Source organism: Vulpes vulpes, chromosome 2, assembly GCF_048418805.1.
Source record: "Vulpes vulpes isolate BD-2025 chromosome 2, VulVul3, whole genome shotgun sequence".
Classification (NCBI taxonomy): Eukaryota; Metazoa; Chordata; class Mammalia; order Carnivora; family Canidae; genus Vulpes; species Vulpes vulpes.
In genome coordinates this window covers 59,664,102-59,692,060 of record NC_132781.1, presented here as the reverse complement: position 1 = coordinate 59,692,060, position 27,959 = coordinate 59,664,102, and the positions used below count along the sequence as shown (strand labels likewise).

General features: G+C 36.3%; 2 protein-coding genes across 15 annotated transcripts in view; both read left to right on the top strand.

Moving 5' to 3' along the window:
* The window catches only part of RABGAP1 (RAB GTPase activating protein 1), a 166,767-nt gene that overhangs the window by 78,573 nt on the left and 60,235 nt on the right, over window positions 1-27,959 (top strand). For 11 of the 14 annotated variants that reach the window (XR_011999857.1, XR_011999856.1, XM_072748652.1 and 8 more), the window contains one exon: window positions 908-1,058. Coding sequence is in view for 10 of the 14 variants with exons in the window: in XM_072748652.1 (XP_072604753.1) it covers window positions 908-1,058 (151 nt within the window). In the remaining 4 variants the exon portion in view is untranslated. Of the gene's footprint in view, window positions 1-907; window positions 1,059-15,837; window positions 15,978-16,410; window positions 16,825-27,959 lie in introns of those variants that run through there. The other 3 variants (XM_072748655.1, XM_026009270.2, XM_072748656.1) reach the window with 3 other exon arrangements.
* Window positions 16,806-21,769, top strand: GPR21 (G protein-coupled receptor 21). The gene has a single exon (XM_026009271.2). The coding sequence runs from the start codon at window positions 16,806-16,808 to the stop codon at window positions 17,853-17,855; it is 1,050 nt and encodes a 349-aa protein (XP_025865056.1). The 3' UTR covers window positions 17,856-21,769.

Below are 27,959 nucleotides of genomic sequence, written 5' to 3'. Positions count from 1 at the left end.
CATTTCAAGATAAGTTTTTTGCCCCCATTTTATAGATTAGATAAATGAAGCTCAGAGACTTTAATAATTTGTTTTGATGTTATAATGCTATAGTAGAAACTTTCTTACCCATCATAGTCATTCATAAATGTTCCCTGAATCAAGGTATCCTAAAAACCACTCAAAACTTTATTTTTATATTTATTTTAAATATTTATTTTAACTTAGAATGTATAAATACACATTTCACTTGTGAATTTTGATGCAGGGCCAAGCCCTTATCTTTGACTATGTGTCTGCTAATTGGAATTTTGCTCTGTTTTTCTTACATAAGACACAACCATGAAGCTGTAGTTTCTAGTTTTGATTTTTATTTAAAAAGTTAGAGCAGGGACGCTTGGGTGGCTCAGTGGTTGAGCATCTGCCTATGGCTCAGGGCGTGATCCCTGAGTCCTGGGATCAAGTTCCATGTCAGTCTTCCTGCATGAAGCCTGCTTCTCCCTCTGCCTATGTTTCTGCCTCTCTCTGTGTGTCTCTCATGAATAAATAAATAAAATATTTTTTTAAAAAATTAGAGCAATAATTTAAAGATATTTATGAAACAGTCGGACTGCACAATTCTTACCTCCACCCAATCATTTAGTTATCTTGACCACATCTAATTCAACAGCTTTATTTTTTTTCTTTATTAGTATGTCACCTTTATTAGGTACGTATAAGTTAGTCTAGTTTTCATAAAAAGTAACACTGTTTAGGAGTGCCTGACTGGCTCAGTCAGTGGAGCATGCGACTCTTGATCTCAGGGTTGTCAGTTTGAGCGTCACGTTGGGTGTAGAGATTACTTAAAAATAACATCTTTTTAAAAAATAACAACACTCTTTAGAGAATCTTTCTTTAATCCACTTACAGATTATGGCTTTATTTTTAGGCATCTCAATTTAAGTGTGAGACCAAAGCAGTTGTCATCCTTAGTAAGAAGTGGTGTTCCTGAAGCTCTGCGAGGAGAAGTCTGGCAGCTACTAGCAGGTTGTCACAACAATGACCACCTAGTAGAAAAATACCGAATCCTCATTACAAAGGTAAGGGGCTGATAATTCAGCTTCAGCATTAATCATTTTAGAAATTTGTTAAGAAAATATCACTGTGGCTATTTGATTTCAAGGAACTTTTTATAATTCCTTTATCTAATATAAGAATAGAACGTTTATATACTCTTCCAGCCCAGAGTTGTTTCTAGTGTTGGCATAGAAGAGAAGGAAGGTTTTCTTCCTTGATTGGCTTCACCTCAGAGACAAAGGATGGCCTCTATTTATTGTGTATCTAATCTGTTTTGAATGTAATTGTATTTGTGGTCAGATCACTTATGCTATACAGTATGAAAAGCTTTCTTTTGTTTATTTTAATTGTTTTCACACTTACAGAAATGTGTTCTTTGTAGGTAAGGTCTGGTTCTACTTTCTACAATTGGGAGAACATGATTTTATTCTCTTTAGGTGTATTCCCTTTGAGTTCATTCCTCTGAAATGAAGATTCTTATTTTTTATAGTATCCCCTCCCTCCTCAAGTTCATGCATTCCTCAAGGTTTTGCAAGCAAAGCAACAGAAGTATTCTTTGTACAGCATACAAGAATTGAAAGTAATTTTCTTCAAGATTAGATGATGCTCTGTGCCTTTGTGCCCATCTCATTGGTTTTAAGTTTTTGTTTTTGTTTTCTCACATTCTTAAATTATTTATCTTTGGAAAACAGTTTCTTGGGATCCCTGGGTGGCGCAGCGGTTTAGCGCCTGCCTTTGGCCCAGAGCGCGATCCTGGAGACCCGGGATCGAATCCCACGTCGGGCGCCCGGTGCATGGAGCCTGCTTCTCTCTCTGCCTGTGTCTCTGCGCCTCTCTCTCTCACTGTGTGCCTATCATAAATAAAATAAAATAAAATAAAAATTTTTAAAAAAAGGAAAACAGTTTCTCCAGTCCCAGACCTAAGTTCTGAATGAATTGCTCAGAACCCTTAATAAATAAAACTTAAGCATATCTCAGTGTGAGAAAAGGTAGGTTTCTATTAAACCTTTTATTTCTATTTCTATTTCTATTAAAACCTTAGATGAATAGTATCTCCATAAAACTGTTACTTTAAAAAACCCTTATAGGGGAAGAATAGCATTTGAACATGAAATTTGACCTTTCTCATCAGAAAATAACTTACTTGATCAAAATATTGGTGTTCTTCTCATCATTTTATTTGTAGACAGATTTTTTTTTCTTTCAAGAATATTCTGATTCCCTCTGTCAAGTTGCTATAATTGTTCAAACAGCATTTATTGAGTGTCCATTACAACCACAGTGCAAGAGCTCAGAAGTGAAACACAAAGCAATGATTTGTCATTACAAAGTCATATGGTGGTCTGAAATCACAGTGAGAACAAAGGAATGATTAATTCAGCCTGTGAGAACAGGAGTCTTTATCAGTAATGTAACATTTAAGACCAGTTCCAGAAAAGAGCTCCCCAGCCCTGGAAGGATGGAAGAGCATTGTACTTGTAGTGTGAATGGAGACATAGCTATAGGTCTAGCTAGCAAAGGTACACTAGGTCTAGCTAGCAAAGGTACACCTACTTGGGTGTAACTTTTTTTCTACTGCTGACAGATTATATTTTGGATATATGATTCTCAGTTGTAGCTCTGTCTTTCCAGTTCTTCTTATGCAGTCCTCTGAAACATTTGGTTGAAAATTATTTCTTAAATGGTTTTGGTGTAGTTTTTCAAGACAAATAAATTAAAGACATGAAGTATCCTGGTTTTCTGGTTCCATGAAAATGGTGCTTAACCTGGTAGTTATATGATGTGTAAAAGATCGTTTTAGTAACAAATCTAGTATATTTGATTAATGTTTTATATATGCTGGTGTCATGTGCTTTTTATTTCACATTAAACTTTATTATGGGGGATCCCTGGGTGGCACAGCGGTTTGGCGCCTGCCTTTGGCCCAGGGTGGGATCCTGGAGACCCCGGATCGAGTCCCATGTCGGGCTCCCTGCATGGAGCCTGCTTCTCTCTCTGCCTGTGTCTCTGCCTCTCTCTCTATATATATATGTTTATCATGAATAAATAAATAAAATCTTTAAAAAAGAAAACTTTATTATGCAGCTGGCTTAGAAAGATTTCTCAGGGATGTGTAATTGTTTAAATTGCTGGTAGATGATCAGAAAATACAAATTATTTAACCATCATAATATTGGTGAATGCTTTTTGTTTTACACTGCAGCGTTATTTAATATAAGTTGGATTTTCTTTTCAGCCTTCCTGGAAATAATATTTATTATTGTATAGGAATGGTACTTGGCATTTTAAATTTTGTTCTGAATTTTTTTTTAAGGGAAAAACTACTTTAAAATTCTTTTAATTTATTTTCACAGCAAGGTATAATTTACATAGGCTAAAATACACAATTTTGAAGCATACAACTCTCATATTTTACATATAATACACTGCTGTGACTACTACTAAGAGGAAGAATATATCCAACACCCCAAAAAGTTATTTCTGTCCCATTCTAGTCATAACCACCCCTTCTCCACCCTTTAATAACCATTATTCTAACTCTTCCCTTCCTGTCATTGGTTTTGATTGTTCCTGAACTACATTTAAATGCAATCATATAGTCGTGCAGCATATACTTGTTTATATGTGACTTCTTTTGCTCATCTATTTTGGGAGTGTATCAGGAGCTCATATTCATTTTTTTGTTTTCATTTTTTTTAATTGCTGAGAGTATTCCATTGTATGAATAAACCTCACTTGAAAAAATCTATTCAGCTGTTATAGATGTTTGGTTTTGCTTTGTTCTTTTCCAGTTTTAGCTGTTATGAGCAAACCTGCTATGAGCATTCTAGTACTTAGCAAATATTATGCTCTGAGTTTGTCTCCATCAAAATTCATGTGGTGAAATTTAATTTCCAAAGAGATAGTATTAGTATTAGGAGGTGGAGCCTTTGGGAGGTGATTAGGTCATAAGGACAGAGCTCTCATGATAGCAATTAGCACCTTTATAAAAGATGGTCCAAGAAGATCCCTCATCACTTTCCATTATTTGAGGACACAATAAGAAGTCAATAATCTACAGTGAAGGAGAGAGTCTTCATCAGATCCCAACCATGTTAATATCCTGATCTTGGATTTCCAGCCTCCAGAACTGTGAGCATTAAATTTCTGCTGTTTTTAAGCCATCCAGTCTGTGGTATTTTGTTATAGCAGTCCAAATAGACTAAAACAGCAGGATATTAGTATACATATATATAGACAATAATATTTACCTATGTATCTGTATTACTAGCTTCTAGAAGTTTTTAATTCTTGACATGGGCTCTTTGTCAGATACATTATGTTCTGAAATTTCACATGTGATATTACTTTAGAGGTTTTTTATTTTATTTTATTTTTTAAGATTTTATTTATCCATGAGAGACACAGAGAGAGAGAGAGGCAGAGAAATACAGGCAGAGGGAGAAGCAGGCTCCATGCAGGGAGCCTGATGGGGGACTTGATTCTAGGACCCTGGGATCACAACCTGGGCCAAAGGCAGATGCTCAACCACTGAGCTACCCAGGCGTCCCTAGAGGGGTTTTTTTTTTAGCTTAGCTTCTTCAAAGACTCAATTTAAGGCAGGAAGCAGTGCCTTGATTAATAATGTGAATTCCCCCTAAAAATGAACTTACACACAAAACTACTGAATGTCCTCATCATCATCTTGCTTTAATTCTCAAGCTTGTCTTATAAAGGGATATATGTAGGATTTTTTCCATGTATAAATGACCTTTCAGTAATAGAAAATGCCTAAGTATATATTTTTTAAGGGTTTTTCTTTTTAAAGAATTATTTCTTTATTTGAGAGAGAGAGAACATGCAGAGGGAGGAGGGGTAAAGGGGAGAGGGAGAATCTCCAGCAGAGACTCTGCTGAACAAGGAGTCTGACATGGGGCTCCATCCTAGAACTCTGAGATCATGACCTGAGTCAAAATCAAGAGTTGGATGCTTAACCAACGGAGCCATCCAGGTGCCGTGTTTATTTCTAAAAGTAGTAGAATTCAGAGGTACTCCCCCCCCCCCCCGCTTTTTTGTTTTTGTTTGTTTCTTTTGAGGGTTTTTTTTTTGTTATTTTCATCTCAAGAAGAGAAAAAAATATAATAGTAATAGGTGCCCCTATTGAACATGTGTCACATGCAGAATTGAGCGCTTTAAAGCCATTATGTCATTAACGTAAGACAATCCCATGAAGTGGTAATTACTATTTCCATTTTAGAAAGGAAGAAACAGGTTCAGTGAAGCTTAGTAATTTGCTTAGAATAATTTAGCAGGTAGATATATGAGGGAGGCAGAACTTGAACTCAGGAACAATTCCAGAGCTGGTTCTTTGGTATTATTCTCTCTACTTGTCTATCCTTGAACTTAAATAAAAATTTCTTTATGCAGCCATGTATGTACTTAATAAGGAATTTCATGTGGACACATAAACATACTTGTTTTTATGTGTAGATTTTTAATCAGTTACTCTTCTATTGGTAGGCATTTAATTTGTTTCCAGATTTTAACCTCTTTATTTTTTTTTAAAGATTTTATTTATTCATGAGAGACACAGAGAGAGACAGAGACAGAGACACAGGCAGAGGGAGAAGCAGGCTGCATGCAGAGAGCCTGACTTGGGACTTGATCCTGGGTCTCCAGGATCATGCCCTGGGCTGAAGGCAGCGCTAATCCACTGAGCCACCCAGGCTGCCCTTAACCTCTTTATTTATTTTTTTAAATTTTTATTTATTTATGATAGTCACAGAGAGAGAGAGAGAGAAAGAGGCAGAGACACAGGCAGAGGGAGAAGCAGGCTCCATGCACCGGGAGCCCGACGTGGGATTCGATCCCGGGTCTCCAGGATCGTGCCCTGGGCCAAAGGCAGGCGCGAAACCTCTGTGCCACCCAGGGATCCCCTGCCCTTAACCTCTTTAAATAGTGTTTTACTAAAACATCGTTATATGTGTTCTAAATCTTTTACTTTTATGGAGTAGTCTCAGTAGTATGATTGTTGGATCAAAGGGTAACATGTTTTTTAAGCCGATTAATTTTTATATTTAATTTTCTTATATCAAGTTTGGTTCTCTGAAAGGCTGTTACAATTCATAATTCACCAACAATGTAGCAAAATACCTGTAGCCCCATATCCCAAATAGTATTACTTATCAGTAACTGTATTTAACTTTTTGTTCTCAGTGGATATAAGTGATACCAGCATATCTTTGGTTTGTAGTTCTCTACCAGTAATTTTGAGGGATTTGCTCTTCTGTGAGTTAACCTCTTCATCTTTATTAAACGTAAAATCTCAAAGCCAAGAAAATCATTTAAATAAAAATTATTTACCAAAAGGAGAACTCTCTATATTATGTACATTAATCCTTTAATTCCTTATTGACTTTATTGATAGTGTCATGCCATACAAAATGTTTTCAGTTTTTTTGTTTTTTTTTTTGTTTTCAGTTTTTATGTAGAAAAGTGTCTTAAGGTCTTTCCTACCTTTAAGTTTTATAAGTGCAGTTTGTAAGATTTTCTTGCAAGATTTTTATTGTATTTGTTATATATTTATATCTTTAATCCATCTGGAATTTATTTTTGTACGTGGCAGCCCAATTTTACTTTTTCCGAAATAGATAACCAGTTGTGCTAGTCCTGTTTTCCTACTGAATAGAACTATCATCTTTGTTAGATCTTAAATTCATTCATATACTGAGATTGAGTTCTGGATTTTTCTGTTCATTGATCTATTTGTGTATGACTCTTCCAATACTGTTTTGGTTAAAGAGGCTTCAAGTTATGTTCTGATACCTGGTAAAGAAAATCCTTTTTTCACTATTTCTTATTTTTCTTGTCTATTCTTGCCTATTTAATCTTCCTTATAAACCTGAAAATCATTTTCTTCGATCTCACCATCACCTCCCTATTATAAAGTTCCATAAGTATTCTGATTTGAATTTTATTTTATTTACATATTTATTTAGGTTATAAATTACATTGTTATAGTATCTTTACATCTAAGAGTATGATATGTCTTGCTATTTGTTCAGATCTCATTTTATATCTGTTAAAGACTTCAGAGGGCAGCCCGGTGGCTCAGTGGTTTAGCACCGCCTTCAGCCCAGGGCCTGATCCTAGAGACTCAGAATCGGGTCCCACGTCGGGCTCCCTGCATGGAGCCTGCTTCTCCCTCTGCCTGTTTCTCTGCCCCCCTCTCTCTCTCTCTCTCTGTTTCTCTCATGAGTAAATAAATAAAATCTTAAAAAAAATTATTTAAAAAAAAAAGACTTCAGAGTTGCCTTCATTTATGTCTTATATGTCTTTTTTGGTTAAGTTTATTCCTAAGAATTATCCTAGAGTGTTCTTGCTATTGCAAATGGGGTATTTTTTTCCCAATTTTTATTTCAGGATGCTAATTGCTACAAAAGAGAATAGACATTGGGGTTGTTGTGTTTTGTTTTTAATTCTCTATCCATCTGCTTCTTGATATTTTGATTAATTCTCCTAATTTTATACTAGCTAGCACCTTTTGAAATTTTCAGGTATGTAATTATATCAGCACCAAAAACAGTTGTAATTCTTTTTTTCATTGTGAGTTTCTGATTTTAATTAAGGTGGCTTTAGTTTTTTTAATCTTTTGGAAGGCATGCTATTCATTTTTGGTTTTTTTGTAAGTAATTTTTGTTACATGTAAGTGATTTTCTTCCATTCCTGGCTTTGAGATTTTATTAGGAATTTTTACTAAATTTTATCAAGGTTTTTTTTAGCCCCTAATGTAATTTTTACAAATTTGGAGTAGATACATAATCTATCCACATTATGATAGACTACTTGATATTGAACTTGGCTTTATGGAATACATTTTTACAGACCAAAGACTCCTAAATTCTTTTTCTATTCTTTTTAGCCTTTGACCAAAGGCTAGTCAAAGTCTCTAGATAGAACTTCTCAGATACATTGGGGAGGAACCCTAGTAAATAAGCCACAGGGACTCCCATGGCCTGTCTTACCCCAGTTGTAAGACCTATAGCTCTTTGGGTCTGGTGAATCAAATAAATTGCATTTGACAATGAATAGAAAAAGAGACGCTCTCTGATCTCCAATCTCCAGAATCAGCCTCTGGTCCTTCCTTTTGGTTATTTTTCATCTTTTATGTCAGTGACACGCTCTGGTTTGTTTGCTTGCTTGCTTAGTAACAAAGATTTATGTCAGAGTTGCTTCCTTAATGGATCTTTTTAATAAAAAAATAATGAAATAACAACATATTCTGATGATTCTCATTCTTGCCATCCAGTCAGCCTTGTGTTTTCTGAAACCTGTTTGCTTTTGTTTCTGTAGTGGTTTTATTGATAAACTTCAGTGATAGAATCTTTTTGTCATGAATTTCAAGTTTTTATCCAAAATCTTAACTAATGACAGGTCATATAACCAATATTTACATTTTTAATTGTTCATCCAAGGAAAGTCCTGGAGGCCGAGTTATAGTTTACCAGTGTGGAAAAATAATTTAAATATCTAATTATAATTTCATTATTATGCAGATTGTTTTGGTTTTAATGAGAAATATCTAGTAGATTTGATAATAGTCAAAGATTCATTCAATAACACATAATCATAGAACCTGCCTGTGGATACCAAACCAAAACGGAGTCAATTTAGCAAAAAGAGCACTGGACATAGAGTTAGAAAGCATGAGTACAAGTCTCAGCTTTGCCACTAGCTTACTGAACTTAAATGACTCTGCACTTGTGGCCATACATTACCTCTTCTCTGAAATGAGGTTGGTAAGTAAATGGTTGATCTTCCTTTAAGCTTAAACATAATAGAAAATTAGATATGTAACATGTTTGAGTCCTAACCCCCAAAATAGCCTGTGAATCTACTGTGTCACAACTGAATACTCTTGCTATCTAATTGTATAGGAAAATAGATTTTGAGTACATTTTTAAGAACTATATCATGTGCTTCTATATAGCAGTTGCTGTAGTCAGTCTGCTACAGATTGAATGTTTCACCCTAAAATTCATATGTTGAAATCAACCCCTAAAATGTGATGGTGTTTGAAGGTGGGCCTTTGGGAGATTACTAGGTTGAAAGAGAGCAGCCCTCATGAATGAGACTAATATCTTTATTAAAAAGACCACAGATTGCTCCCTTGCCTCTTCTACCGTATGAGGACATAGCAATAGATGGCCATGGGTCCTCATGAGACACCAAATCTGCCAACACCTTGATTTTATACTTCCTAACCTCTAGAACTGCATAAAATTTCTGTCCTTTATAAGTCATTCAGTCTGGTATTTTTGTTATAACAGCCTGAATGGACTAAGACAAGTTTTCTTCAAATTGTTATTTGTGAAAATAATATCAACTCTCCATATCCCATCTCTGTAATGTCATGCCCCCTCTATTGAGTTTCTGTAAGTCCTATATGTCAAAGGAGTTCTAAAGGTTTCCTGAATTACAAGACTGGAAACATAATAGGCTTGATCATATTAAAAAATCTGATATTTGAACATTTTTGATCTGCAGATAGGCAACTTCATATGCATCAACCTAATAATTAAATAGGGAATTAAACAGTTACTATATTAGGGTTTTACTTGAAACATCTTCCCGTCTAAAAGCAGAAGTGGCTGTTTGTCTTATTAGGAATTTGTTATTTAGTTAGCAATAAATACCTTTGTCAGCCTTGTGCTAGGTTTCATGGATATGCCCATGAAATAAAATGTACCTGCTCCCTAGTTTGAGAAAAACTATAGTCTAATGAGGGAAATAAACAATTAACCATTTATAATAAAATTATATAAGACTTACAGAAGAGAAAATACATATTGCCATGTGGCATGTAACAAGAAGAACATCTCATCTAAGGATTCAAAATGGTCTCTTGTTCAGAAATTATTTAGGAAAAAAAAAGAAATTATTTAGGGAAGGGATTTTGGGGATGGGATAGGGTGCTGCATTGCATGTGTGATACTACAGGTCAGTGGGGAAAACATGTGCTCATGAGTGAAAGAGAGCTTGACAATTTCATAGAATATGAAAGGAAATAAGGCCAGAAAAGATAGGTAAGGGCTGAATCTTCGAAAGCTTAAATAAGGCATATTTGAGATTTTTGGCAATAGAAAGTCATTGAAACATTTTAAGCAAACAGATCATATATTCAGGTTTAGAAGGCACTTTGCAAAGTGGATTAAAGTATATATCTAAAGGCAAATTGTCTTGATTCAGACCCTTTTTCCTACTGTATTTAAGCCATTGACATTGGGCAATTTAATATTAGACTTTTGTTTCCTTATCTGTAAAATGAGATGATAATGGTAACTTATTTGTAGAGTTGTTAGACTGAATGTAGATAATGCATGAAAACACTAGGTAGAATTTTAACACATAGTAAATATAAATTATTGCTTATTGTTATTATTTTTTTTTTGTTTAAGATTTATTCATGAGAGACACAGAGAGAGGTAGAGACATATGCAGAGGGAGAAGCAGGCTCCCTCCAGGGAGCCTGATGCGGAACTTGATCCCAGTACCCTGGAATCACGCCCTGAGCCCAACTGAACTTATCCAAGCACCCTTATTGTCTATTTGTATTATCTTACTAGTTTTAGAATGGTCATTCCAGTTACTTGAGGTTGAATGGAGTAAGATTAATTGAACTAAAACCTGTTAGTAACTTAGACAAGAGATGGTTGTGACTTGGATTGGAGTAGTGCAGAACAGATAGAGAAAGATACTATTTGAGAGAAGTTTCAGAAATAGTTGGCACTTGGTGACTGAGTGAATGTGGGATATGAGGAAAGAGTAAAAGACGAGTCAAAAGACCTCAGGTTGGTTGTGGAATGACATTGATACAAATACATCCCTGTCAGCTGCACTAAAAATCTTATGTTAATTAAATAAATCTACACTTAAAAGCTCATTTTTACTGAATAATAAGTGGATAATGCCCAAAAGTGAATCTTAGGAATTTGAAGGACAGAGAATAATTCTTTCTTCTCTTTAATAATTAAGCCACTGAATAGGTGGAGAGAATAAATATAATTTGAACAGTCATTTCCCTTTTTTGTTTCACGTTTCCTCTTTTTGTATTTCCTTTTTAGTTCTGTTACTTTGTTGTTTTCATTTTTTCATATTAAGTTGAGCCATATAGAAGTTGCCAATTTTGTAGATCAGAAAATATTTAACCAGAAGTGAAATGGTTAAATATTGACCATTTTACATGGTTCATTATATTCTCATTCTGTAAGAATTTTTAACCAGGGCTCTGAAGGCCCATTTTGAGTTAGATTGAGCGTCAAAGCCTGTCTGAAAGAATGTTGCTGTTATGGCATAAAAACAGGTAAAACTGAGCCCCATAAAGTAGGTGATGTAAACCTGGCATCATTCATTCAGTGTGGCTCTGGGAGGACATCTTGTAGCCAGAGTGTTTTTTAGCTTTACCAAAAGGGACATGTTATATATTATTCTGGCTGTTTTTTTAAACCTGATTATAAAAATGGTACTGTTGACCCTTGACCAACATGCAGATTAGGGGCGATGACCCCACACACATTTGAAAATCCATATACAACTTTTGACTCCCCCAGAAATTCACTATTAATAGCTTCCTGCTGACTGGAGGCCTTACCAATAACATAAACAGTTGATTAGCACTGTATTTTATTATATTAAATACTGTATTCTTAAAGTAAGATAGAGAAAAAAATCACAAGAGAAAATACATTTATGGTACTGTACTGTTTGTCAAAAAAAATCCACTTATAAGTGGACCCATGTAGTTTAAACTGATATTATTCAAGGGTCATCTATACAAAGAAATTGGGAAATTCAGAAAATATAGAATAATGTTTAAAAAAAATTGTAATCCCATCCACTAAAAAGCATCAATTTCCAGTGTGTTTCCTTCCAATGATATATACACGGAAATACTGTTTTTTACCAAAAAACACAAATATACCCTGAGATTGCATTATTTTAAAAAGGAAACGTGTAATGGATGGATCTAGCAAGTATTACGCTAAGCAGAATAAGTCAGAGATAGACAGATACCATACGATTTCACTCATGTAAAATTTAAGAAACAAATGAGGAAAGGATTAGGATGGGGGGGGGCAAATCAGGAAACATACTTTTTACTATAGAGAACAAACAGATGGTCACCAGAGGTGGGAAAGGGGAGGCAGGGATAGGTTAAATAGGTGATGAACTCCGAATGTTATATGGAAAGGTGAGTCGCTATGCTGTACGTCTAAAACTAATTTTACACTGTAAACTAACCGGAATTTAAATGAAAATTTTAAAGAAATAAAGGAAGTATATAGAGATTTTTTTAAAAGATGTATTTATTTATTTATTTTAGAGTGCAGAGGGGAGGAACAGAGAGAAAAGAAGAGAGTCCCAAACCGACTCCACACTGAGCAGGGAGCCCAACCTGGGGCTTGATCTCATGACCCAAGATCATGACCTGAGCTAAAACCAAGAGTCAGTGACTTAACTGACTGAGCCACCCAGTTGCCACTGTATAGATTTTTTTTTTTTGAAGACATAAATTTATTGCCATCTTACATCCTTAATAATTTGTTTCTTCTGAAGAAAATGTTTTTCTGTAATTTGAAACAAAACACTTAACTCTTGACTAATTTGATAAAGTGTGGCTTTCAAGATTGTTGTTTTTGAGTTTTTTATATGAATATTTTAATTATAGCTCTGAGTGATTTTACTAAAATAGAAATGAAGGGATCCCTGGGTGGCGCAGCGGTTTGGCGCCTGCCTTTGGCCCAGGGCGCGATCCTGGAGACCCGGGATCGAATCCCACATCAGGCTCCCGGTGCATGGAGCCTGCTTCTCCCTCCGCCTGTGTCTCTGCCTCTCTCTCTCTCTCTCTCTCTGTGACTATCATAAATAAATAAAAAATTAAAAAAAAAAATTAAAAAAATAAAATAGAAATGAAGTTGAAAGAATTATTATTATACTAGTGATAGTAATGTAACAGCTTGTATTTTTATTACATTTTTAATTCTTTCAAGTTGTTAACCAATGTAATGTCTTTTTAAATCATAATAGGTGAGACACCGATATAGGAGAATAAGTTACATGACAAAATTCATGAGTAGTTAGAAAAGCTTGTACTACTGACTTTGGTGAGTGCTTTTTCTACTAATTAAACTATAACTCTAAGAATCATTCCTTTTTTCATCCAGTATTAAGCACTCAAACAATGAGAATTCAAAAACAAATTTTATGGTAAATGTATACAATAGTGAGTTACCTGATTTGTCTGGGGGGGGCAAAGTGTGTGTGTGGGGGCGGTGTGGAGTAGTGAGATCAGGGGTACCTGGGTGGCTCAGTTGGTTAAGCATCTGCCTTCGACTTAGGTCATGATCCCAGAGTCCTATGTCTGTCTCCCTGCTCCATGGGAAGTCTGCTTCTCCCTCTGCCTCTGTCCCCACTAGTGTGCTCTCTGTTTCTCTGTCAAATAAATAAAATCCTAAAAAAAAAATATATATATGTATAATTTTTATGTATATAAAATATATATATATATCAGATTGGAAAGGCACTAGGGAGCCACTGACTTTCTTGAACTATGTATATCATAGTAAAGTATATACTATTAGATGTTTAAGCAGAAATGAGCAGATCAGAAAAATGAACAAGACTGGAAGCCCAGACAATATTTAATGGTGGCCTACAGTATTAAGAACTAAATTGAGAACTACTGTGGAAAGAGATCCCCAGGAATCTGGTAAGTAAGAAAGAATAGTACCTTGAGGGGAAGAGAGTGGTCAGTCAAGATGATTCCTAAGCTTCGATACCTGAATGCCTGGAAAAAATAAGAGTGTTGCAAAAGGATGAAAGAAGCCGATTTGTTGAGAAAAATATGTTTAATTTTGGACATATTGTGGGTAAAGTCACCCAGGTAGAAGATGTATAGACTAGCAGGCAAATTATAAATGAGAGAGAATGCTTAGGAGTTAGGGCTGGAAACATAGGGAGAGAAATTATTAGTGTAGAGGGAATAATTGATGCTGTATCATCATTTGTTCTTTCTAGATACTTTTACTGCCTTACATATGTTTAGCTTCCATGTATTTGAGGAATGTCTGACAGCAAAGATCCAAATAACTTGTGTGTCTCAAAATTAGGCAGTCACAATAAGGCACTTTAGAAATAAGAGGACCCCATCCTCAAACAGTGCAGCATGGTTGGCAGAAAAACACAGACTACCTAGGGAAGGGTATTTTAGTTCTAGGAGAAGAAAGGGAATAAAGTTATATACCCACTATGTGCAAAGTATTGGTAAAGCCTTTTTTGTGTATACACTGTTTCCTTTATTTTGCAATAACTCTGTGAAATAGGGAGTATGATCCTCATTTTACGGATGATGAAACTGAGGGTGAGAGGCTTAGGAATATAAGAGCAAGGATTTGAAACAGATGGGTGTTTAGTACCATGGGTTTCTTAATATTTTAATTTGCCACACTTTGCCATGTTTTCTAGTAAAACCTGTCAAATATAGCTATCAAGCTTATGCTCAGTAGGTTTTTTAGTTTTTTTGCCTTCATGTAATAAGCACAGTGCTTGAGCTCTTAAAATATAATTAATTGAATTCTGATTATGGGGGGCCATTTGCTTGTGATGAGAAAGCATGTGTGTGAAACAAATAAAAAATGAAAATTGGATCATATAACATGTATCTCTGCCCAGGTGTGCCATCTTTCCTGAATGCTTAGAAATGCCAACATTTGTTTATTTCTTTTACCCTACTGGGTATGTGGAACTTTATTTAGAAGAATGAATTGAGAGTCCATAGACCCCTGAAGGAAAAAGTATGAAAAATGCATATTTCTAATTAGCTGTAAATTGTCATTATTTATGATACTGGCACAGTATAATCCCAACACAATATAATATATAATATATCCCACAATATAATCCCAACTTGCATTGTTTCAAGGCACAACAAGATTGCGTATTCTAAGATACATAAGCTAATTTGTACCATGAAACTTCTTGCAGTTTTAAAGCCTAAATGGAAATGGGTATATTTACTTGTCCACTTTTTGCATGTATTTTTGTGTACTGCTTCTCAGTAAACTAGAAGCAAGAAATGGCGTCTTAAAGCTATAGGGTAACATTGAATACAGGAACAGTGAGCTTGTGTTCTGTTTCCTCAGTATTCAGAATGGGTGAGCGTTTCTTTATTTTTTTCTCTTGAAAAACTGATATTTAAGTTTGCTTGTTATTTTTGTCATCTTTCTTAAAATTAGCTAGTATCCAGTGAATCATGAGAGAAAATTCATACTGAACACTTAGCCTTCTAGCTAGAACTTCTTGTGCCACTGAATTAGGATCCCTCAGTTGCCATGCACTGTTAACACAATTTCATTCTTCAGCATTGCTTTTGTTCCCGAGGAAAATGCTATAAGAAAATAGGAATTTCCTCTCACCATTACCCTTCTGGCAATGTGTTTCAATCTAATTCCTGGCTGGCATTCTGTCCGGGTTACAGCCCCTTCTCCTCACTAGCAGTCTAAATTCTGCTCATCTACTGAAAGGGGGATTCCAGACAGACGAGGAAACAGTTTTCAAACACTACACTGCAGGCATATTAAATTATTGCGTGCGCCCCCCCACCCCACCCCCCACCCACCCCCCCGCCGCCACAGTTGAGAAATCAGGGACCACTTCTCTGGTGACGAATTCTAATGAGCTGCTAATGATGCCAGAGGGTGTGTGCACACAGGCGGGTTCTTTCCCCTCCCCCTTCTTCCTTTTCCCAAGCCCCCTCTTCTCCCCGGTTCCCCTCCTCCTACTTATCTCCTCCCTCTGTGTCTCAGTTCTGCAGTAAACCAGGGCTGAGGCACATTCCTGCACTGCAAGGCTTTCGTTAAGGAGATTTTGTGGCTTTTGTCTGGATTGCAGCATGCAGAATACAGGTAACACTCTGAAATCGAGCTAGACAGATAAATTCTGTTGGAATGTTTTCAAAGAGGCAAGATATTACATTGGAATCAATGAAGAAAATAAATTATCATAAGTAATTTTATTAGTGGTAGTTACAGTAAAATATTTTCAGAAATGCTATAAGCAGATTTCTATTCTTTCCCCAGAAGGCTCAAATGAAAGGAAATGGGGTTAAATCAATCTGACTTGCGATTGATTTTGTTTTATGTTGATCATGAAAGCTTGCTGTTGCTCCTCTGTAGAGTAAGGACCAGTTATGTGGGTGCTACTGAGAGTAGCCATGAATAGTTGTACTAGGTGGGATGGGATGGAGTGGGAGGGTTGATACCAGCCTGAGTTAGCCAGGTTCTTTGATTCGGGCATTGGATGCAAAATGTAAAATGCTCTCTCCTTTTCTTCTATCAGCTGTTTAGAGGAGACTCATTACAACTCCTGCTGAAGCTCCTAATCTTCCTCCCTTCTCTTCTGCCCCTACCCCCTACCCTCATTGGCCTGAAGACATTGTACCCAGAGTTTGCCTTACTCCCCTGGTGCTATGTGTGTGGTAAACCTGGTACTATGGCCACATCTGGGACTGGCCAGACAACTGCTGCTGGTTCTCCCTATTCCAAGAAGGATTTAAAGGGGAAGTACACTGCAGGCAATGCACCAGAGCAGCATCAGGAGCTTGGGGACTAAGGCTCCTCTGGCAGCATTATTACAGATACACAGAGCTGACCGCAATGACAGCAGCTGCTCCTTTGAACTGTTGGCAGCAGCCAAGCGGCAGCATGAAGTGAGAGATCACTCCTGAGCTCAAGATGAACTCTACCTTGGATGGTAATCAGAGCAGCCACCCTTTTTGCCTCTTGACGTTTGGCTATTTGGAAACTGTCGATTTTTGCCTTTTGGAAGTATTGATTATTGTCTTTCTCACTGTATTGATTATTTCTGGCAACATTATTGTGATTTTTGTATTTCACTGTGCACCTTTGTTGAACCACCATACTACAAGTTACTTTATTCAGACTATGGCGTATGCTGACCTCTTGGTTGGAGTCAGCTGCCTAGTCCCTTCTTTATCACTCCTCCACTACCCTCTTCCAGTTAAGGAGTCTTTGACTTGCCAGGTATTCGGTTTTGTAGTATCAGTTCTGAAGAGTGTCTCCATGGCCTCTCTGGCCTGTATCAGCATTGATAGATATATTGCCATCACCAAACCTTTAACCTATAATACCCTGGTTACACCTTGGAGACTCCGCCTGTGTATTTTCCTGATTTGGCTATATTCCACCCTGGTCTTCCTGCCTTCCTTTTTCCACTGGGGCAAACCTGGATATCATGGAGATGTGTTTCAGTGGTGTGCAGAGTCCTGGCACACTGACCCCTACTTCACCCTGTTCATCGTAGTGATGTTGTATGCCCCAGCAGCCCTCATTGTGTGCTTCACCTATTTCAACATCTTCCGCATTTGCCAACAGCACACAAAGGAGATCAGCGAAAGGCAAGCCCGCTTCAGCAGCCAGAGTGGGGAGACTGGGGAGGTGCAGACCTGTCCCGATAAGCGCTATGCCATGGTCCTATTCCGAATTACTAGTGTATTTTACATCCTCTGGTTGCCATACATCATCTACTTCTTGTTGGAGAGCTCCACTGGCCACAGCAACCGCTTTGTATCCTTCTTGACCACCTGGCTTGCTATTAGTAACAGTTTCTGCAACTGTGTCATTTATAGTCTCTCCAACAGTGTCTTCCAAAGGGGACTAAAGCGCCTCTCAGGGGCCATGTGTACTTCTTGTGCAAGTCAGACCATAGCTAAAGACCCTTATACAGTTAGGGGTAAAGACCCCCTTAATGGATGCCATATCTGAAGTGGTTCAGACACTGGGTCAGTGTGTGTGTGTGTGTGTGTGTGTGTGTGTGTGTATTTATCTCTGTATTCCTAGCTCATTAGGATATCTGGGACAAAATAATTGAACTCTAAGCGATAGCAAACAAATGATCCATCAAAATTACCTTGTATGTTTGCAGAAATTATTTTCTGAAAAGTGCTTTTGCATCAGGAGAATCAGAACCATGAAGATAAATTGCTCTTGGTTCCAATTTTTGTAATGTCATGGAAATGACTACATTTTTAAGATTTAAAATGAATAAAGCCATATATAACACCTCTCTTGAGCTGGCATGACTGAACCTGGGTGAGAAAAGCATCAGCATTTAAAAAAAGTCATTTTCTTGTTGCTTTTCTGGATTCTTTCCAACTGTTGTTTGGGCTGCATATGCAATTGAATTCTTTTAATGGGGAATATTAAAAGCCAGTGATGAATTGGCAGGATTTAAAATTTTTCTTTATATATGCCAAAGTAGAACTACACTGCAAGCTTCAGCACTGTCATTTAGAAAGCCAAAGGATTTATGTCTTATTCTCTTGAGAGAATTCTCAATGCAGTGAATAATGTGAACACCTAAACACTAATTTTAAAATTTTGCAGTGCACCATGAATGAATGAAAATTCAGTTAAATCATACAACTTATGAAAAATTGAGCAGCTTTCTGTGCCATACTTCATGGAGAGCTAAAGAAATGTGTTGCATAGAATGTGATTGTGTTGTAGTATTTTTTGCCCATGCCTTTGTGTATGTGTGTATTGAAAATATTTGAATTTAGATTTCTCTTTATAGCAAAATAAGCTGAAACGCAAATGATAGGTTAATGGCTGCCATTTTTATAATAGTGAATCTTTAGTCTTCCCCCCCTTTTTTTTTAATCCAGAGACTTTTAAAATATCAGAATATCTTGGGAGAAAGGTGTCCTAAGCAACAGAGTCAGAAAATATACTGAATATTTAGCTAGTTCATCTATAAAATAGAAGGGGATTGAGATGTTCTCCTTGTGGTTAAATGGAATCAACAAAGTAGCATCTAATTCTTTTTTAAATTTTTTGTTGTTGTTGTTAATCTTACAGAATGCCCATGTGAATGAGAGATAGAGAAATTCTGATTGTCTCCTTTATTGCTGTCCTCTTTCTGGAAAAAAAAAAAATCCTTTGGTATAATGATTCTTTACTCAGTCTTTCCTTTTTGCTAGTACTTTGGCTTAAAAAAAATCTATAGGGTTCTATTACTGTTACTCTGTAGAATTATCAAGAGTGCTGTGCATTTGTATGTACTGGTGATGTTTTGTTCTTCAAGTGATTATCTTTAGAACAAGAAGTTTATTTTTCTAAAAGGAGAGAAGGATTTCCCAGCAGTTCCAGGCATGAGAATATCTCTGCTTTTCTACTGGTTTTAATGTTTTGGAAGTCTTCAGGGGACTTATGTGATCTCTGCCTTTAGCTAGATGTTATAATCTGAATACAACAATGGTATTCAGTGAGATGGAAGAAACCCAAGGGAAATGGGTTAAAGTGGAATTTTGAATCCAAGAAAGGACATGGATATTTATAAAACAGGCATATGGGCTTTGGTTTTTTTGTCATGATATTAGAAAACCAATCTAGTGCCCCCTTTTAAAATAAAGGGCTGCATTCTTTGGATTTTAGTCTTTAGGTATCAGTTTGACTTTTAACCTCAAATGTGTGTTCAACTTAGACTTTTTAATTTTGAGTGAATAAGTATTATATTTAAATTTCAGATTCGGAATTCTTCCAAAAAGCTTGCTTGCTCTTTATATTTACTATTAGAAAACTTGATTACAAGCTGTTTCAATATTACTGTTTCAATATTTAGAACTCATACTGAAATTGCAAGTTATATTAACAATGGCTTAAAAGTTGCCATTTGAATTGGAAAACCTTTCCTCTTGGATTCTGAAAAATGGTTTTGTGCATTTCTCCTTTATTTACATGGCACAAGTCTAAAAAAACAAAATTCCCTTTTTCTTCATATATGCAGTTTGCTTGTAAGGTTTTAGTTTAGTAAAGATGGGAATCTTGAAGATTAATTTTTATAGAAAACTGATGTTAAATCAGTGGATTTTTACTTTTGGAGGTGCTGAGCCCTTTTAATTTTTTCCTGCAATGGAGTTGTATCTTGTGAGAAAAGAGAAAACTCTTTGGGAAGATTTTATGGAAAAGAGAAAATACTTGTTTGACTTTCTGAAAGTGGCTGATTAAGCTGATGTTTTAATAACTCAAAAGACAATTCTTTTATAATAAGAGCTTTTTGTTAACAGATATTTACATTTTTTGTTCTAGTACCAAGTTTAGATGTCATTAGAAATGTATTTTTCACATTAGAATCTCTGTCAGTATCTCAGCCTAAAACTAAAGTAGAAACTACGTAGATAAAGTAATTTTAAAGAAAAATTCCCCCACTCCTGCAGCTGATTCTTGCTTAATATCAGATGTCTTTCCAGTTTATCTTGTCTTCATTGGACTGTATAAAGACTGCATTTTCTTCAGTTATCAGTTCTTTCCTCACATTCATTATCTTTACTGTTTTTTTAAATTTTTATTTTCTTGTGTGTATGCAGGTTGGGGGAAGAGAGCAGGAGCCTGGATGTAATCATTCAATCTTTGGTGCCTAGGGGCATTTTCCTGTGATACATTTGAATAGTCTGTGTTTAAGTAATCTTTTCATCCTGGCATATTTAGTGCAACATTTGATGATGACGTTTGGTTTAAATACCAATCTGGCTAGTTCAGAATGAAAAAAAAAAAGTATATTTTTAGATTCAATTACGTTGAGCTTTGGCAAGACAGTGCATTTAACTATATATGGTATATGACTGTATCAGAGGAAGCATAAGCTTTTGGTGATTGTATTGAAATTATTTCATAGTAAATGTTCAAATAAGACAATACTAATTGTTATATTTGTAAATTAGTTGTGTGTTTTTACACAATGATTTCAGAGATGTGTTTTTTTCCTCTCAGAACAGAAAAGCAGTTACAAAAGGACAAGTGGTCTACTTTAATGAAAGAACTATCTTACACCAGAAAAGATATTTAAATTATTCATGGACTTATTGACTCCCAGATTCCATTTTGGAAAATGTTTTCTTCAAGCTCTTTGCTGGAAAAATTTCTTTTTGAACCTTTTTTAAGGGCTTTTCCTTTTTACTTGAATAATGGTCTCTGTATTTTAAGGATTGGGAAAACTTGAATTTTTGAACTATAAATGCATTGTCTACTCTTTGAACTTGAAAATGAAGCAACAGGGTTACAAGTTTCTTCAGCCTTTTGGGTTTGATTGAAAAATCTATACAGTGACTTCATAGGAAATATCTTAATTTCACTCTTTTTTTGTATCATAGAAGACTTGTGAATAAATTATTGGCAAACCAGAATTTATTGTTAGGTGAGCAGATTATGAGAAGATTAAGGATGGGAGAATCGTGGCATTTATGATTTTTTTAAAGTCTTAACAAATCGTTTTTCTGTATTTTTGTATAATTTTTCCATTTTAAGTTGAAGGAAACCTAATTATTTTATATTAAATGTACATATTACTAACATATTTTACAGACCCTGGCATTATTCTAGACATTTCTTATAACTGTGAATGAGTCATCTGGCTTTTCTTAAAAATTTAGATATCATACCATGATATGATTAAAATGAACTTTGGAACTGAGATTTTAAAAATCTAGGTTTCTGCTAAAAATTAACTAGTTTTGTAAGGGCAAGTCACTTCTCTAAGCACTTAATTTCTTCTATAAAAGGAGATAACCCCCTCTTCCCTCATAGGGTTACTTTGACAATTGAATTAGATATGGATGTAAAAGTATTTTGTAATTTGTGAAGTAAGTGCTTTGCAATAAAAACAAGTACTATTGTTTGTATCTACCATGGTTTTACATCTAAGGAAGTCCCACATAATGATATGGTGTCCCCCCACATTAAGGTCTTAGAAGCTCATTGCTGGGTTAGCAGTTCTATGCTAGTTAGCAATCCCAAATTTGGGAAGAGAGGCATGATAAATCCTTATCTTTCTAAAATGACAGTAACATTAAATTCATCATAAAAATATTTTCCTTTACTTGTCTGTAAAATCTCTAAAGGCGGGAATACTAGTGTGCCTCTTCATGTCTTTATCCCTAAAATCTAACATGGGACCTGGCTCAGAGCAGTTCTGGTCAACTTTACAGAATTAGTGAATGATTCTAATTATTGCAGCCACTATTATTACATCTGGTCATTATAGAGCAGTGATGTTCAAAAGGAGAGCCAGAGCCTTTAAGCAATTTTCCTCTTTGTTCAAGACTATTCTTGACTCTAAATAATAAAAGATATCTTTGTAGTACCAAGAGATAGTGTGGGAATGTGTATGATCTGTATGCCAGGTAACTTTACTCCTGGAAACTCCGTAGCCTGGGCCAAAGGAACTTCAGACAGTGCTGTCAAATTACCAATTTCTCTTGGCATGGATAAGGAATATGTATTTAGATCACCTCACCTTTTTGGCTCTGAATCCAGATAAGATAGGCCATAACAATCAGTTACAAGGAAAGAGGAGAGGTATAGGCTAGTTTGGTAAAAGAAGCTGTTCTAACTCTGTGGTTTTACTTTGTCTTTCAGTCTTCCTTTCTTTTTTTTTTTTTTTTTTTTTAAGATTTTGTTTGTTTATTCATGAGAGGCACAGAAAGGCAGAAACAAGGGCAGAGGGAGAAGCAGGCTCTCCGCAGGGACCCTGATGTGGGACTCGATCCCAGGAATCCGGGATCACAACCTGAGCCAAAGACAGACTACTCAATCACTGAACCATCCAGGTGCCCCTCTTCCTTTCTTTTCTTAACACGGGGATATACTTGAAATGATATTGCTTGTAGGGTGTGGAAAATTCTATAATGCAATAACAATGGCTTTAGGGAAAGTTTAAGAAACAGTCAGGAAGCCCTTTTGTGCAGCAAGCTCTGCTATATGCCAGTTATTATAGCTAACTGGCAGGGTTATAAAGAAGGAGCACATGATTCCTTGTAGAAAAGTCTGCATATTAAATCATCCATCTCTTTGTCCTTCTCTGCTCCCAGAGTGCTCAGTCAGCCCCAGATTTTCTAAGCAGGAAATAAGACGAGTCCAATCTGGGGACTGCTATCTGAGGGTTCCTAAACTAGTCACATTACCTGCCCAAATCACCTTATGTTATGTCTGTCGGTCAACAAATCCCACCTGTGTGTACAGAACTTCCAGTTAGCTTGTTTACTCCTCTTCTACTATTAACAGCCAAAGATCACTGATCTTTTGAGAAAGTCGTCTCACATAATATACACAGAGCCAAAAACAAAAATCAGAGGAAATAGAAACAATGTAAGTCACAAAAAATTTAAAAGTAAATCCAGTATATTTTCCAAAATACATTTTAAAAAAATCTTTTGCATCCATTAAAGGAGAATAGGATGCCATTAAAAAATAAAAGGAAAAGGAATAAGAAAGAATTCTTGAGATTTAAAGTATAATCAAATATTTTTTAAATCAGGAAAGTTAGAAGATTAAATTGAAGTAGGTAGGCCAGATAGTGAAACAAAAGATGATAAAGTAGATAGAAACAAGACAGAGACTTCATAAAGGAGGCCCAGTATCTGGCTAACATGATTTTCAAAAACAGAAAGAAGGGGAAAAATGAGGATATTCTCAGAGAACTATCAGAAGAAAAATTTCCAGAACTGAAGGATACGAGTTTCTGAAATGAAAAGGACCAGGTTGGTATAATAAGAAAGACTTTATGATGGTGAATCACAAAATTTCAGGACACTGGGGGTGAAGAAAAATCTTAAAAGCTTCTTGGTCTGGAATAGGGATGGGAGAGTGGGAACATGTAAGTGCAGAGATGTGAATAGCTCTGGACTTTCTGCCACATTGAAGCAAGGAGGTAACAGGGAATGACTTCAAATTTTTGATAAGTGATTTTTTAACCTAGAATTTTATGCCCAGCCAAACTTTGATTCAAGTGAGAGTAAAATAAACCCGTTGTGAGATATGCAGGGTCTCAAAAATATTTACTTGCCTTTACATCCTTTCTCAGTGAGTTACTGAAGGATATACTTCCCAGAACGATGGTTAAAATTTAAAAAGTGGAAGATAGAGAACCCAGGAAGCAGGGACTTCCAACACAGGACAGAGGGGAAGAGAATTCCCATGGTGATGGAGAAGGAAAGCCCTAGGATGTTAGCTGTGCAGCAAACCAACTAGTCCAAATTGGAGAACAAAAGAGGGTGCTGGGAAGTACGTCTTTAGGAAAAAACCACTGAGAGGAATTTACATTTTTAAAAAATTTTATTAGAAAGAGAGAGGTGGGGATCCCTGGGTGGCGCAGCGGTTTGGCGCCTGCCTTTGGCCCAGGGCGCGATCCTGGAGACCCGGGATCGAATCCCACGTCGGGCTCCCGGTGCATGGAGCCTGCTTCTCCCTCTGCCTATGTCTCTGCCTCTCTGTGTGTGTGACTATCATAAATAAATAAAAATTTTTAAAAAATTATTAGAAAGAGAGAGGTGTGTGGAGAGAGAATCCTCAGCAGGGTACATACCCAGTGTGGAGCCCAATGAGGGCCTTGATCTCATGACCCTGAGATCATAACCTGAGCTGAAATCAAGAGTTGGACGCTTAGGTGTCTGAGCCACCTAGGCACCCCAGGGATTTAGAATTCTGTCAAATTTATAGGGAAAGAATTGGTAATAGATATACATAAAATAATGAAGGGAGAAATGGAGCAATTAGTTATGAAGCCAAAATTAAAAATTAAAGAATAAAGGAAGTCTAGTCATGATATACTCTGTGATTTAGTTATGAGCAATATTAACTAAAAATTGTAGCAAAATCACATTGAAAGTCAGAAGAAGGGAGGTATGTGTGGCAGGTGGGGGAGGTTGGGCAAGTACAGTATCTCTCATACTAGAAAATTTGAAAAAAAAAACCAACAGAAAATAGCAATTTAAATATTTTATTTAAAAATAGGAAGAGGGACAGCCCAGTGGCTCAGCGGTTTAGCGCTGCCTTCAGTCCAGGGTGTGATCCCGGAGAGCTGGGATCAAGTCCTACGTCAGGCTCCCTGCATGGAGCCTGCTTCTCCTTCTGCCTGTGTCTCTGCCTCTCTCTCTCTCTCTCTCTCTCTCTCTCTCTGTGTCTCTATGAATAAATAAATAAAGTCTTTTTTAAAAATAAATAAAAAATAAAAATAGGAAGAGAAAAGAAAAGAGAGAGCAGGGTGGGAGAAGTAAGGGGTCTGCAGCCTGCTATTTTTCTTTGTAAACTTTGTGCTATGACCTTTCCAACTACTACTCCTATTCCAACTATATAATAATAGGTGTATTATTTTTTTATAAAAAGCATAAACCACATTTAGGAAAAGGCAAATAGATTTCAGCAGAAGCAGAGGGAAACCAGAAAGCATAGGTTTAGAACACATTACTAAAGTAGAGAATGAGAAATGTAATCACACTCTGTTATCTCTGGTCCTGTACAGAGCAACTTCCTATTCTTCATCTCTCTCTCATCATCCTAGGAAGACAGGCAAAAGGGATATTATTCCTTTTTTATAATTGTGGAAGCCTGATTTGGGGACTGCAAAACCTTTCTGATTCCAATTTACTACATTACTATGCCGCATAGGTATTGGTTTGGGTCTTTTTAGGTTTTTTAATTTTGTTTTTTTACTAAGGGAAGACAGCAGACTGGAAAGCATCCTCTTTGACATCCTGGAAAGGAAATCATGAAAACAAACAAACGTGTGTGTATGTGAGATGAGGATAGATAGATAGATATGGATATACAATATCTATAGTACAAGACCTGGCAATATGAAATCGTAAGTGGAATGTGAAGTACCACGTGGTATTTCATAGATAAGGAGATGTGTGTTAGGTGAATTTTCTTAGAAGCCAGTATATGAGATGGGTTAGGCTCTGGGAAGAGTAGGATCTCTATAGTGTTATCTCTGCTCACCATTTGAATGAGATTGCTATTAAGTATCCAGCTGGGCAGAGTTTGAGGAACCCAAAGGCTCTTTAGATAAAAGACTCTAATAAAATGACTTAAAATTATTATTTTTTTAAAATTTTTATTTATTTATGATAGTCACACAGAAAGAGAGGAGCAGAGACACAGGCAGAAGGAGAAGCAGGCTCCATGCACCGGGAGCCCGACGTGGGACTCGATCCCGGATCTCCAGGATCGCGCCCTGGGTCAAAGGCAGGCGCTAAACCGCTGCGCCACCCAGGGATCCCAATGACTTAAAATTATTAAAGCACCATAGGACATGAGAGTGCCCTTTGCAAAGTAAAAAGCACATCTTTATGTTAAATTGCCATGATTTTAATCACTTAATGAAAGGTTTATTGGTTTGTTCAAAAAGATTATATTGGCTTTGAACAAAATACAAAAATAAGTCTTTTCAAAGTAAAACTTTAAACTCTGTGTCTATCAGCTTTTAATAAATACTTGTTGAATTAGTAAGATAATATTTTGGGGAGAAGGCAGAAGGTACAGCATTAAATGGCATGATTTATTTCTGGATTTTCTTCCAGAAAGACTGGGGAAACCCACCCCTACTGCCAAAGCCATTTATTTATAGCTAGGCCAAAAAAAAAAAAAAAGGGAGGGGGCGTTTATGGGTCTCTGTCTTCATTGGCCCATGAGGAGCAGAATCCGACTCAAAAGGCTTTTTCACTTTTAAAAGTTTTTTCTTCATGACATGATATTTGTAGTAATTGAAACCCTTCCAACTTAGATTATGTTAGCCTTGTGAATTAATATCATTGTACTGAGAATGTGTGTTATAGCCTACAGAGCACTGAAAATGAAGTCAAAACAAAATTTAGATACTAGTTCTGGCAATTTATTAGGTAATCTTAATCTTTCTGAATTTAAGAAGGATACTCATGTTTGAGTAATAAAGATGCCAACATTAAAGGAGTTGGCTTAAGATCAGATTCATGGCAATGCCTGGGTGGCTCAGCAGTTGATCGTCTGCCTTTGGCTCAGGGCATGATCCTGGAGTCCCAATATTGAGTCCCACATCAGGCTTCCTGCAGGGAGCCTGCTTCTCCCTCTGCCTGTGTGTCTATCTCCCTCTCTGTGTCTCTCATGAATAAATAAATAAAGTCTTAAAAAAAAAAAAGATTAGATGCATGTTACTTTAATGTTAAGCTCTTTACGTTATTACTGTGATTACTTTATACTCTTGGATCACTTTTTTCCTAAGATAAAGAGGAAAGTAGTGAAAAAAGCATGGAGTTTGAAATCTCTAACCCTTTATTTTCTACTCTGCAAAGTGGACTTATGCCCCTTTGTTAGAATTATTATGAAAATCAGATCCTGTCACATTTTAAGTATATAGAATTGTGCATAGTGGCATTATGGAAACTCTTAGTAAAAGATTGCTGCTATTTCTTTGTCACACAGAAGTCAGAATCTCCCAGTAACCTCCAGGGCCTGCTGCAAATTGTCATATACTCAGAGGAAAGGCTCAGAGTGAATGTCGAGTGGCTTGGAGTAACCCATTCTTCTTGCAGGGATCATAAACCCCTCAAGTACTGCTATAATGATTTGCTCCATCAATATACTGATGTTTTATGTATTTTGTTCTGTTTTTAGCATATGTGCTGCAGGAGGATTACTCCTATAAAATTCTTAGACCTCAGGGTACATATATATTCATCAAGGAACAAGTCATTGAGGCTTAGAGCAAGAGCTTTAATAGGTTAGAGGTAGAAAGGAAATTTGGGACTGCAGTGGTGAAGACGTATCCCTTTCCCTGAAATTAAAAAATGAGTTGTATTAAGAAAAAAAAATCATGGCAAGGGGTGTTTTGAGCTTCAAAGCCCTGAATAAAGAGGGATCGTTTATATACTTGAGAAATAGAGCATGTAATAGGTAGTGATTAAAAGTATGTTCTTGAGGGACACCTGGGTGGCTCAGTGATAAAATAAAAATCTTAAAAAAAATAAAAAGTATGTGCTTGAGAGGCAAGCAGACTTGAGTTTGAATTCTAGCCCTGCCACTTATTAGCTGTGACCTACGGCAAAATACATAATCCCT

Coding starts and splice junctions, on each gene's coding strand:
- GPR21 (XM_026009271.2), top strand. CDS start 16,806: ATGAACTCTACCTTGGATGGTAATCAGAGCAGCCACCCTTTTTGCCTC.